The sequence below is a fragment of the Dermochelys coriacea genome, chromosome 16 (assembly GCF_009764565.3).
Source record: "Dermochelys coriacea isolate rDerCor1 chromosome 16, rDerCor1.pri.v4, whole genome shotgun sequence".
In the NCBI taxonomy this organism is placed as follows: Eukaryota; Metazoa; Chordata; order Testudines; family Dermochelyidae; genus Dermochelys; species Dermochelys coriacea.
The window spans coordinates 26,038,970-26,053,301 of NC_050083.1; the positions used below are offsets into that span (position 1 = coordinate 26,038,970).

Sequence of the window (14,332 nt, forward strand, 5' to 3'; positions counted from 1 at the left end):
CCTTCAGTAAACTATATGGAACATCTGCAAAGCAGCATCAACATACTCTCCCACAAATCTTATTCACCAGTATACTTCACAATCATCATACAATGTGGTAGGTAAGACTGGATTCCTGTCCCCTCTATGTAACTGCTAAGCAACTTTCTCCAGTTCCAGTGCACTGGGGGTGCACAAACCTAAGTGGAATACACAGCTGCATCTACTTGAAGAAGAAACAGGTAAAATAATAGAAATAACAAAAAGATTAAATGTATTACTTCAGTGGAAGTAGGATCAAGCCCTAGACTTTTCAGGAAGCCAAATGCTCTGCTTATAGGCGAAGGAGAGACAAAATACAGATTTGCTCAAAGTTGTAGCCATGAGAATCATCCATTACATGTGAACCTCACCTGTACTCAAAGTTTTAACATGAAACTCTATAAGTTTTGCTGAAAAGTTCCCTGATATCAGGAAATGGAAATATTGATATAATATGTAAATCTGACTACAGCCACCTGAGCTGGGCTAGTAAAATCTTGACAACCCTCTGAAACTGCAGGAAGGTAGCAGAGGGGATTGTGTTGATCCTATGGCTCAAGATTAAAATACAAAATGAGGAAAGTGATGATGACCAGTTTTAGAAATGCCCCAAGTGATCTCAGGATCACCATCTCTTAACTGCCCATGGCATAACCAATGGCATACAGTGTTTTAATGCTTAAATACAGGCAGAAATGATCTCTGATTGCCATTACAGGGACCACTGAAGACAACTATTAATATAGCTGCTTTTGGAAAATATGTTGGGGCTTGTACATGTATGTTTGAGGTATCTGCTTCTGAAAACCACAGATTAATTCAAAGATTCATAGAAGTCAAAGGTATAAAAGAACTAATAAATCACTTCTAGTTCATCCCCCAAGGAATAGGGAAGGACTGTTCACTACAGTACATCTTCTCATAATTTCTTTCTATCATTCCATTACAATGGTATATGAGTGCTTTGGCCAGTCTTGCTTTATTGGGGGCTTCCCCCACTTCTTTTCAGAGGCTCTCAGATACTACAGTGATGGGGGACAGGTTTTTTTGTACCTAAACAAGAGAGAGTTCTGGTGTCAAGCCAGTCCCCTTGCCAAGAAGACTTTGCATTCTAAATTTTCCTTTTCTTTCTTTTATTCCATTACTTCTAGTTATACCCACTTATATCTCCTAAATAATTCCTGCTTTTGAAAATACATTCCCTGCATTGGCCAGGGTCTGAACTAGATTGCCTGCTGGGGGGTTTTCACTTCTGATTTCTTGGATTCTTTGATGCTGTAATGCACGTTGTTCAGTTGACTTTATGAAGCATTATCAGGTATATTTTATTTCTTTGTGAAAATACACTTAATGTATGTGTGTTTCTTGGAACACTTGTTTATTTGTCCCACAGAAGACAGCTTAATTTTTCCAAATAAGCATTGAGCCACTCAGATCATTCAGTTGGTGAAACATTCTTAGAAGCTTTATAATAGAAATTAAAGATAGCCCTTGATGAGGATAGGGCCCCAGTCACAGAGGAGGAAAGGATGTTAAATGAGAACAGCAACTAGACTCTCCCCCAGGGGTGTGCAAACTAAGGCCCTGGGGCTGCATCCGGCCCTTCAGACATTTTAATCTGGCCCTCGAGCTCCTGCTGAGGAGCGTGGTCCAGGGCTTGCCCCGCTCCGCATATGCTGTGGCTCGCATGACTCCTGGAAGCAGCAACATATCCCCCCGCTGGCTCTTACACGTAGGGGAAGCCAGGGGGCTCTGCACGCTGCCTCTGCCCCAAGCGCCGCTCCCGCAGCTCCCATCGGCCAAGAACCACAGCCGATGGGAGCTGCAGGGGCAGCACCTGTGGACAGGGCAGCTCGCAGAGCCGCCTGGCTGTGCCTCCGCATAGGAGCTGGAGTGGGGACATGCCGTTGCTTCCGGGAGCTGCTTCAGGTAAGCACCGCCTGGAGCCTGCACCCTGATCCCCCTCCAGTGCCCCAACCCCAGTCCCAGGCCTTATCCCCATCCCACCCTCCAAACCCCTGGGTCCCACCCTCCTGCACCCCAGAGCCCGCACTGCCAGCTGGAGCCCTCACCCGCAACCCACACCTCAACCCCCAGCCTGGACCCACACCCTGAATTCCTCATTTCTGGCTCCACCCCAGAGCCCTCACCCCCTTCCACACCCCAACCCCCAATTTTGTGAGCATTCATGGCCCTCCATACAATTTCCATACCCAGATGTGGCCCTCGGGCCAAAAAGTTTGCCCGCCCCTGCTCTAACCTCGTCGCTCCAGTTCCTGCAACCATTATATCACCCCACTGAGAGGAAATAGCAGGCTGCTAAAAAAGGAAGTCTGTGCAGAAATGATCAATTTTGCATTTCCCTGTTTTGAATACAAATTTTAACAAAGCAACACAAAGAAATCAATTACTTTACCTGCAACACCAGAGAAATATCTGTAAATATCCAGCAGAAAGTTTCCATGTACTTTAGATTTCTTTCTATGTAAATGTATTTGATATATTTAAATTAAACATAGAACAGAAAACCACCTATCCCATAGGCACCCTGAAAAATTATTAAGAACACAATCCAGAATATTTAAAAAAAAAAAAAGGCAAAACAGCAGCTGATCTCTGGCTTGCATCCGCAAAATCAGCATGACTCTGTGTAACCCTTGGACCAAGGCCAGAGTCCTGTGTAGGTGCTACTTATAGATGTATTGTTTTCATCAACATGTATTTATATTCATAATCGTATTATTGATTATAGACAAAAGGGTGCTTGTTCATAAATGAATGAGATTGTGCAATAAATGCCATATCACATAGATAACGTTTTACTTGTGTGCATTAATCAGTATATGATTGATATACTTCTGGTCAACAACATTGGCCTGGGTATATTTTTGGGTATTGAAATTTCAGTGTTATGATCACAAAATACTAGATAGATACTAGAGGCAGAAAGTTCCAAACAGATCATCTCCTACCCATCCTTCTGTAAAAAGAATGTCCCTACTGAATATCTGAGTTTCTTATCTAGCCATGGAATTCCAGGAATTCCATCATCTTATTGTGTGATGAAAGGAACTCAATATTTTCAACATTATGCTTTAAGTAATTTTGCACTATTACTTAGTTTCTCTTCTCTCATGCCATTAGTCAATATGCTTTCATTAATGCCTTTTGATTTCTGAAGTCATTGTCATGAGCTATTGTGGGGCTTTTATGTTGCCACAATTCCATACTTGGTATTTTTCCAGACTCCTGAATTATTTCTGCATTGCACTAGGATGAAACTCCAAATTATGTGTTTTCCCTCGAACTTCTGCAATGTTTTGTCCTCAATATTTATTCTGATTTTTAAGCTGTGGGAGCAAAGCATTCTGTTCATCCACTGACCTCTTCCCCAGCATCAAACATGTTTCCAATAGTCAGTACTATTGCCTAACTTCTAGGAGCAATCCACAACATTTAGGAGTCACTTTTGGATGCAGCAGGCTTAATTCTTCACTGCTTGCCACCTTGTGTTCCTAGTTGCACCTGTGCAAAGTGGGTATACATTGGTATCAAATCCTGTCTTAAAACTACTTTGCAAGACAGTGGATATGGTCCATTGAGTAGTGCTTTGAATGCAGAGGGGACAAAAGCCAGACCGGGGGGATGGAAAGGAGTAGGTTGGGACAAGGAATCTGGTGAGACTGGGACTGGAGTGCGGGAGAAAGAAACCGGGACCAGCTGGCAAGGAGACTGAGGCTGGGAGCCAGGAAAGGAGATTTGTATCTGGTGAGGAAAACTGGGAGGAGGGGGACCGGGGAGTCAGTTGGCTGGATGGGGGGAAATGCTGAGATTGGAGGAGAAGTTGGGGGAATGTGGGAGATTGGGACTGGATGAACAAAGAGACTGAGACTAGGAGATAGTGTGAGGAAGAACGAGACCAGGGGATAGCTCTGACCAGGGCTCAGATGCAGGGGAAGAACAGGGACTGGTTAGGCAAAGAGACTGGGACCTGGAGCCAGGGAGGGGAGCTGGGTCAGGGAGCTTGAAGGATACTGAGATTGGACAAAGAGGATAGGACTGGGAATCAGTGAGGCAGGGGGAAAACTGGATGAGGAGCCAGGAGTGGAGAACTAGGACTGGTTCTGTGGAGGCAACAGAAGTGACGGGGACTTGGACAGTGAGCCTAGAGGACTGGCTGGGCAAAGGGACTGGGATGAGAAGCCTGAAGAGTGGAGACTGGGACTGGAACCAGAACAAAGAGACATGGGTGGGTAAGAAACAGGATAAGGGCAGGGACAGGTTGGAGGGGATGAGGCAGAAGGGGGTCAAGTTTGGGAGGAACAGGCCGAAGAGTCTGTGGCCACTAGAATGCACTCCTTTCCAGAACCTGAACTGGAACCCAAGATTCCTGAGTCTCACCATTCTTCTGTCAGCAGATATCTATGAAACGCACTGGGAAAGCGTCCCATGCCCCTCTGGCTCACACAGAGGAGGAGGAGGATCTATTATTGCTATCAGTTACTCACTAAGATCAAGCAGCACAGGTCTGTGTTGTGGATCTAAATGTTCCAACTACACTGATAAACAATGTGGTGTCGATATGATGGAATTTCTGTTTTTTCCCATTTGCTTTTTTAAAAACCTAGGAAATTATACACACACACACACACACACACAAACAAACCCTATGTTAAAAGAACATCATTATGGTCACAAAGTTAAGCACATGAAAAATGATCCAGAATTTCAGCTAAGGTTATCTAATCCAACACATATAATGTATGGAAGGAAAAAGGATACACAAGTAACAGCCAGTTATTCTGTAATGATAAAATTATGGAAATTAATACCATCAAAGAACTAATGGGGATTATTAACATACCCATGCTGGTTTATTTGCTAGTAAAGCATATCAAATCCCATGTAGGAAGCCCAAGTTGCAGGTGACCATTAATGAGGCTAGAAATATTAATTATGGTAAAGGCCACCTCAAAGGGCCTGATCTTTTTTTTCATGATATAACAATTTACTGATGGATCTAAAAGATAAGATAACCTTTATGGGAAAATAGGAAAATAATCTAAAAACAGATGTCCCTTTGGGGCAATGGGAAAATATATGGAGGAAGGCCAAAATCTCATTTATTTGCGTAGCCATTAAGGAAGATTACTTCAAAATATGTTATTCGTTGTACCTCATACCATTTAAGTGAAGTATAATATATATAAAGGATGGAGAGAAATAAGGACCTTTCTGGATATATGCTGTGAATGCCCTAAGACAATAGTATTTTTGGACAAAATAACAAAAAGAATTTTCAAGGTAACTGAAGTGAGGCCAGCCACAAAACCCATAGTGAGTCTATTAGGTTACATTTTAAAAGAGGTTGCTAACTTGGTGTAGGGCTCGTTAATAACACAAATACTGCTAGCAGCCAGCTGTGTGATAGCTCATTTTTGGAAAGATAGATACCCCATCATTAGAGGCAAAGAGAAATAAATTATGGGAAATCCTTTCAATGAAAAAAATGATGGACAGCCTTATGTCAGGCTCAAGTAAATTTTATATTATGTATGGTTACGATTTTTGGAATCTGAACAAAATAAATACATCGATAATAAGAAGTTTACTAAACACAGCTAGGACTTTTAAATGTAGCAAATACAGGTAATGATTAGGAGTTGTTAATACTTGTATGGAAAGTTTATTTATGTTAATAATGACAAAATAAAACTTTTTTTAAATAGATGAGAAAATTCATGTGATTTGCCTGTTATGGGGGTATCACAAAGCAAAATCTTCTGTCTCTGGTTAAAAATCATCTTGTAGTTGTTACTGGCAAATCTGGGTATGGACTGCAGATATGTAAATTGTGTGTAATCTACATACAAATCCATCATAGACTGTAAGCTTTGGGAGAACAGTGTCTTTCACTATTTTTTGAAGCACCAAGAACTCTGTCAACACATTACATAATAAGTGATAAGCATATTCAAACAATTATAAATGTAAATTGATTGTAATGTGGAGAAGGCAGCTGTGGGTATCTTAGTGTCACTGCTTTTTCAGTTTGCTTAATAGTTACGCAGAGTAGAACTGTACATGTAGTGTGGTCAAATTTTCCAGTAACAGATCATCTGCAGAAAGATTTTTAACATGCTTAATCCTATAGTTTGGCTTTTTTAATACAAACAGTTTCAAACATGTCACTAATCTATTTTGAATGTTCACAGATACCATTGCTGCTTTACACCTATGGTAAAATATATTTTTTCTTAAAACAGAGGCACTAGCTATTTGGGTTCTTAAAGATGCCCTGGTACATTCTGCAAAAGTGAAGGCAAGTCCTGGTGGCCAGATTTAATTCTGATTTATGAAAATACATTATTTCCATCAGATATTCCTCCTGTAGTTTCAATTGGATAATATTCTTCACTTTCTGTCATATAAAAATATATAGGTTGCATATGTGTGTAATTAGAAACTATGCACAGTAAGAGAACTACCATGGGTCCTGGTTTTCTGGAATAAAGGTAATTATTTTTAGGCTCACCACTATGTAAATCAAACATAACTCAGTATAACATGTAGTGCTACATTTCTCCAGTTTCCTGAAATCTACTAGAATTTTTCAGATAACCTGGTTATTTTGTTTAGGTATCTGAAACATACATGCTACAGAACCAAGTTTCGATCATTCTATATATATGCAATAGCAACCACTGCATGGAAAACCTCTATAAAAATACATTTTATTAAGAGCATTATTTGTTCCTGTTTGTCTGCTCCCCTAAATGTGACAGTGTTTGTCACTTCAGCCCAACAGGGGCCTGCAACTGCACATTAGGGAGTTCAACAGGAGTCATCACCATGGAAGGGCCTTTAAGAAGGAAGACATTACTAAAGGAAGGCAGAAAGCCTACAGTAAGTTGGACCTTTACTGTGATCCTAATTTGATAATGGCTGTTATTGTTTACATTGTTAGCTTCAGACTAAAGTGCAATGCCGAACAGGGCAGGACAGTTAATTCTGTTCCAGGAAACAAAACAATGTTTTGCTTTAAAATCACTTTCTATTAAAACATAAAACGCACAATGGTTCCTTTTCTCCCAGCATCTGCTCTGCATCAGTTCTTTCCCTGTGTATTTGTAAGGGACACCACAGAGGTGGGATGAGAAGAGGAACTCTATGTAGTATCAGCTTCTGTAAAGGCCTGTCAGCATCTATTTCTGTGGGATCCCTCTCCTCACATTCAGATCCCCCTCACATCAGTGGGAGGGCTTTGTGTCCTGTTGCAAGCAGGACACAAAGTCTGAATGGCTCTTCAGGAGGAACAGGTAGTATTGCAGAGGACCAGCTCTCTGCACAAGCATTATGCCATAGATTCACAGGATTCCCCCAGCCTCAGTCTCAGGCCCTCTTTGGGATGGGAGAAAATGATGCAATGGAAATCCCATGGTTTACCTTTGATCCTCTTACAACTTTTTATTTGGAGCTTCATGGTTTAGTCTTAAGAGATTTGAAGAACTGTGGAAATAACCTTGTAATTAGAGCTGTGCAAAATTATGTGGCTGCAACTTAATTTAAACAACAATGTAGATTCAGATAAACCAAAATATTTTGTGAATTTGCATCAATTTCAGCACATTTTTTGAATAGAAGAAAAAAATTGAAAATGTCCAAATGATTTATTTCAACACTCCCAGAACAAGATGTTTTGATTTTTTTGGCTAGATTCATAAAAGGGTGGTGGAGAAGAAAGAGGAGGGGTTGGTGGTGCATCCCTTATACCAGTTGCCCAGTAATTAGGGAATTCACCTTGGATATGGGAGACCAGGGTTCAAGTCCCTGCTCCAGAGCAGGACCAACCTATTGACTATTCTGGGGTGGGCTCTGATATCAATCTCTTTTACTGAAGCTGTTCCACTTTGTATAAATACAGTGAGTGAGAGTGACTCTATAGCCTAGTGATTAGTGCACTCATCGGGGAATGGGAGGTGTTACCCAGGTTCTAGTCCTTGCGCCAATTAATTTTTAATTATTTGTACAAAGTGGAAGAGTTTCAATAGGAGAGAATGAGTAAGACCACAACTTCCTCTTTGATTTTGTGAACGGTGCCCAGGTTTCCTTGTGAATCTAGGTCTTCATTTCCTTTGTTTTTACTTAAAAAACAGATACAAATCCCTAAAATCAAACCAAAACATTTCTTTTGACCTGAAACAAATTTTTTCTGACTTTGATTAGCCAAAAATTCTGAAAAATTACTTATAATCAATTATGTTGACCAAACGTCAGAGGCAGGTATAAGATATGTCCAGCAGAGGGCAGTACAATGCTCTGCACTGAAATGAACAGTCCTGAGATTTCTAGGGGAGACATTAGGATAATGTGGATTTTCTTTGCTGTATCTTGCATTCTCAGAGACAGCAACAAGAGCCTAGGGAGCTATACTGATTTACACCAGCTGAGAATTTGGCCCCAGCTCCCTCCTCCTATTAGCTTCCTTACTTTAAACAGATAATTCTAATACTTAGTTGTTAATTCGTTTTCAGAGTGTCAGAAATTAATACACTGATATTTTTACCTATTTTCTTTTTTCTTATTCAGCTCTCCTCATGGACTAGATATTGGGTTACACTTTCAGGGTCAACTCTTCTCTACTTCGGAGCAAAATCATTAAGAGGCACAGAAAGAAAACATGTAAGCAAAGTATATTAATTTGTTCTAGAAAACAAACCATTCTTTAGATGTATCATCCTCATGAGCAGGACTGGCAATGTGCATTCGAAAAGTGAATATGGTCACTCCTAGCTATCACATTTGTCTGCTCTGTTTTCATGGTTAGAAGTCAACCCAGTGCATAATCATTCTACTGCTAATTGTAACTGATCTGTCTGTCTCTTCTAGTATAAATCTACTGCTGGTAAAAAAGTCTCTGTTGTGGGATGGATGGTGGCACTGCCTGATGATCCTGAACATCCTGATATTTTTCAGCTAAATAACCCTGATAAAGGTAGATGCTACATTATACCTGGGGAATGGGGTAATAGCATTTAATGTGTTAAGTTTACATTATTTGCAATATCATGTGCTCATAAAGTTAAGGAACCAAATTTTCAAAATAGGGTACAGTGGGAGATGCATGCATCTGCAAAAAGCCCATGTTTGTGGGGTCCTGCAAGAGGCCTAAGTGCAACTTGCCAAATGATTGGGGGAGTGAGTTTTCCAGGAACTCTTGGGATTAGTGTGAGGTCACTTGCATTCCCTGTTCTCTATAGATATGTTTACCCTGCAGTTAAGCACCTGCAGCTGGCCCATGTCAGCTGATTAAGGCTTGCAGGGCTCAGGCTATGGACATGGGCAGCGGGTTATAATAGGCCAGGGGAGGCTCAACCTTCCCTGGCGCTGCCGTGGCCACCAGACCCCCAATTTCAGGGTTTTGGGGAGAAGTTTTTGATTTATTATTGCCCCTGTAGGCTCCAGGGCAGCTGAGGAAGCAGTATGTGCTACCGCCTCCTCAGCCACCCAGGAACCTGCATGGGGCATAGCAAAAGCTTCTTCCGGAGAAGACAGACACATGCTTTTCTCCTGGTGCCTAGGGGTCTGGGAAAGGGAGTTGCGGCATGGCTGTAGCTGAGCTTGAGGCTTCAGCCGGCTGGGGCTCCTCCAAACAGGGGGAGGGCTCGGGGCTTTGGCCCACTTTGGCCCTCCTCCAGCCAAGGGAGGGTCTCGGCGCTCCAGCCACCAGTGTGGGGGAGGGTCTCAGGCTTTGGCTGGCTCAGGGCTCCTCCAGCTGAGGGGAGGTCTGGGGACTCTTCTGGGTGGGGGTGTCTTAGGGCTCCTTCCACCGCAGGGGGGTGGTCTTGGGGCCATGGGGGTGGGAAGAGGCAGGGCTGGGGCTAGCCTCCCCAAAGGGAGGCTCCACCCGCCCCCCATGGCTATGTGGCTGTTGAATTGCAGTGTAGACATTGGGGCTCAGGCTTCGAGGGTCCCAGAGCCCAGGTTCCAGCCCAAGTCTGAACATCTACACAGCAAGTTTTAGCCCTGCAGCCAGACTGACCTGGGCCAGCCCGGGATGTGCCGCATAGCTTTTAGTCCAGTGTAGATGAACCCTATGGTGGTTGGTTTTTCTTTTCCAAATGGCTTTCTCAAGGTCACTATGTCCTTTAAATATCCCTGTAATCCCTAGATAGTCAGCTTCACTGTAAGTGCTGATTTATGAGGCTTCTCCAAACATCAAAGTATTTATAAAACCATTTACTTAGATTTTTAACCATCATTACTCATCAGACACTTCAAATGTTCAAAAAAATCCTAGCATCGATGTGCATTATGAGGGTCTCTACAGAAAACCTTGAAGTTCCCCTAGCATTTCACGTCTTTCTTTGTTTCAATGAGAGGCAGTGATGAACATGAGCTGCACATGCTGCATCTCTCTCCTGTAGAATACAATGAATAAATGTAAGTCTGACTTCAAGAGAAAATTCAGGGAAGGGAATGCTGACCTGAGGAATGAAAGAGACCAACAAGGGAATGCTGGAAAAGCTAAATTTGCAAACAATAGTGTATCCATGAAAACGATTCAGGGGTGAGATATATAAATGCTAGTGGAATGAAGCAAAGTATAAAACGAAGGAGGTTGGAGTGGATGCCCATATTGGTCTTATTGTCTTTGGTTCTATGACAGCTTAATTTTACTCCCATGTGCTACCCTCAGGTCTACTGAATATACATACTATCTTCCACCCCCTACCTGGGGGGGTGTTGGGCACATATTCCCTGTAGCCTATCCTCCCTGCCAGAGCCTGCTGTGTGTGGTAGGAGGAGTTTGGGTATTTGAGGACCAAATTAATTTTCCTATTTACTTTATGCTCTTGGCTTCTACACTAAAAGATTATAATGTAGCAAAGCCAAGTGTCTGTCAAAACCTCAGGGATCCTGATTTTTTTTAATTTTGTAGGCAATATTTACAAGTTTCAGACTGGGTCAAGGTTTCATGCAATACTGTGGCACAAGCATTTGGATGATGCATGCAAAAGCAACAGGCCTCAGGTAAGGCCATGAAAATGTCTTTTCCAACCAGTTTCTCCCTTACATTCCAGGAAACCCCTACATAGAGGATGCCACTTTCTAGCCTCTATGGGCACCTCGATTATACACAGACAAGCTCATCAGGATATATTTATACAACCCATTTTTCATATTGACCAAAGTTTTGTAACAGGTATGAAAGGCAAGATTTCAAATTCTAGGATACCCACAAAAATCTGGTAATGGTGAATTTATGCAGCTCTAGCCCTAAGTTTCAGTGTCCCTTACTGTGTCATGTTTTTCTCTCCCAAGTTATGGTACAATGTCCTTTTACTAGCTTGCAGACTCAGCCTCACACAGAGCCTTTTTAAGATACTGATTGCATTGTTGGCACTTGACAATAAATGGCAATAATAATACAATGATTAACACTTCAGTTTCCCATTGCCACAGGAACTTTACATTGCTGACTAATTTACATTCTCTTCCAGGTACCTGCTAACCTAATGTCATTCGAATAACTTGCATCAGTATGTGGTGTGACTTCAAGTGCCAAACTGCAGGATGGGAATATCTTTCCCTGAGGAGAAGGAGCTCCCTAATGGGAGCCAGCTGCCCCAGACAAGATTACTTCAGCACTTTTCTATGTAACTTGAAAGTGATTTTGACACAGCTTTTAAAAGCAGAAAGTGAATGTTGTCCTTAGGACCAGATATAGTCTCATGCACTGAACATAAGTAGACAATTTAGAGAGACTGAAGATGAGTCCTGACTGATGCAGGATCCTGGAAACCTTGACTTTAACTTTGTGGTCACAAACTGCCTGGACTAATGTTTGACCACAAACTGTGCATCACATCTTCTGCCTATTCTTTTTTAAACTGTTCTTTTTATTGTTAAGCTGCTTTATGTGACTGAAGAACATTTAGCCCATGTTGGGTTTTCAATTCTTTCTAATGCACAAAATGATTGACAGTGTTAACTTGCTGCAAAGTGTCAATTAGAATAGAAAATTGTGGAACAACATTTTTTAACCTAAGTGCACTGAGTTGCTTGGTAATGTGGTTGCCTCAGATTTTGTATCAAATCTCTGGACAATTCTGCAGTTCACATTTGAGCTATTTGGGAAATGTGTATTTTGGCACAAGATAAATAGTTTAATTTAGTATTTCTTTCATTTGAATGTGCTGCTTTTAAATATAATTTAAAGGGACCCCCAGATGAGTGATGGGTCCATTGCTATTTAAATTCACTTTGTGTTACAGCTTTTCTTGGGTTTTCTTACTCCTAAGGATAAATTGGCCCTATTTTTTCCCCTTTACTATGGGTGCTATTCATCTAAAATCCCTAGCTCCATAGATGCAGGTATTTGGATCTTCCCACCTGGTGCTGACTCCTCAGAATGGCTGAACTTTCCACTCACTGTTCCACTCTCATGTGGGTGACCCAATCCCATTCAGCACCTGCATGTGCGCACACATCACCTGGTAGGCAGAATAACGCCACTAATACTGCTGTCATGAAGGCCTCTGATCCTCTGAAATCATGATGGAGGTGAGATCTAGGCAGGACTGATTGGCATGTAAGAGACCCTTCTCTGCCAGGAGAAACCACCTGGTTCTCTTTTCCCAGGTGTGCCTTAGCATTTCCAGCTGGTAGGAGCTTTCTGCTATTCTCACCTTAATTTCAGTATTCTTCACCTTTTAATCACATCCCTCTGCTGGTCAGCATTCAGGCTTCATCCATCAAGGATGAATCATTGCATAAAGCTCCCACCTCACTTTCAGCTAGGCTTTCTAATGCCATGACCATTGGCCCTAAAACCCTCACTCTGCACCTCCCCAAGAATGGGGCAAAATGGTGAGCTAGGTGGGAGAGTCCTGTGATTCGACCACATGCTTGCAGACCATGAAAGACCAGAAATAATTTTGGATGAACAGAGCCCTACATCAAAACAAGTGCCCAGTCACTGGGCTGTTCTGCTGATCTCACATAATCTTGATATTATGGCAGATTTTTTTTAATTTATCTTACAAAAATACCTTATTTGTAATGCTGAATTTTTGGTTGACTATAAAAATGTTTTTTAACTGTCTGTGTCACAATCCTGGGAATGAAACTTGGTATGTGACAAGAAAAATAGTTCCTACTGATTCCTGTAGGGAGAGACAGGGCAAGTATCAGAATTCACACAGATTTGACATCAGACTTCTTTGATGGTTCAAGAGATCTTCAGTGGGATAGAGGAGTGGCCAAAAAATATCTTTTTGCTTTTTTACCAAGCCAAAAATTAGTTGTAGTAGTGACCTGATAACAGCATCTGTAAGTCCAAGAATGGAATTTTCAATAGTTAGATCTGACACAGAGGATTTTTAAAGATGATGATGCTGGTGAAATTCTGTCAACAGCATGTCACTGTTGCCCAACTATTTGAAAATGAAATCATCTGAATTATTCTCCTAGACAGAGAAATGCATGGATGGTTGTGGTGAGAGGTGAGTTATACATTTAAACTATTTCTGAGGATGCAGGTATTCTCTGGACTACCATTCAAATGAATTCATAGGTGCATGTATGTGTAGTGTGTGCGTCTGTACGCATATCTAATCTATTGCAGCATCCAAAGGGTTGAACCATCTGAAACGGCATTATTGTAATGTTATATGTCTGACCTAAATCCTCAAATGCTAAGAGGAAAGGCTGAAGATCTAATTTGCCACCCCCTTATGCAGAATTTGTATAAAATAGAGCTGCTGTTAATCAGGAGCCCTGGATCGCTGCCTGTATCTAAAATGTCCTTGGATTTCTGTGTTTAAGCCAGAGCTAGAATGTAATGTCACATACAATGCTGTTGCTTTTTTCAATTATATTTAAAGACAACACTTCCTCGACATACATAACATGTATTCAAGCATCCTGAATTCCCACTTTGCCTAATGAATCATAAAGGGTTTTGGAGCTTCCAGGGCTACTGGTAAGAATGTTAAGTGGCCCACCTGGTACAATAAATTTGGAAGGTGATAGATCAAGAAACCAAACTGTTCTCTTAAATAAGTATGCATTTTGCCATCATAGCCATTGGCAGAAAAAGATTTATAAAGGGACTTGTGACATAATTTAAAAAATGAGGAGGGACTAATAAATGCATTGCCAACAATTAACAGTGTACTTGTATTTTCCAGATTGCCAACCAAATGAGTGTTTAGGAGGATGAGGACAGTATAGGTATAGGTGGCCTCAAGCATCGAAGTTTAAAATGCACATTCGCCAGAGCAGAATTTTTAACACAGCTAATTTT

The 14,332-nt window shown here is 41.5% G+C and overlaps 1 protein-coding gene across 17 annotated transcripts in view; it reads left to right on the top strand.

The window, feature by feature from the left end:
• The window catches only part of RALGPS1 (Ral GEF with PH domain and SH3 binding motif 1), a 443,114-nt gene extending 430,166 nt beyond the window's left edge, over positions 1 to 12,948 (top strand). For all 17 annotated transcript variants that reach the window (XM_043498706.1, XM_038375127.2, XM_038375136.2 and 14 more), the window contains 5 exons: positions 6,822 to 6,927; positions 8,611 to 8,703; positions 8,911 to 9,016; positions 10,964 to 11,055; positions 11,526 to 12,948. In XM_043498706.1, the coding sequence (XP_043354641.1) occupies positions 6,822 to 6,927; positions 8,611 to 8,703; positions 8,911 to 9,016; positions 10,964 to 11,055; positions 11,526 to 11,555 (427 nt within the window). In that variant the 3' untranslated portion in view covers positions 11,556 to 12,948. The remainder of the gene's footprint in view (positions 1 to 6,821; positions 6,928 to 8,610; positions 8,704 to 8,910; positions 9,017 to 10,963; positions 11,056 to 11,525) is intronic.
• The last annotated feature ends 1,384 nt before the right edge of the window (positions 12,949 to 14,332 follow it).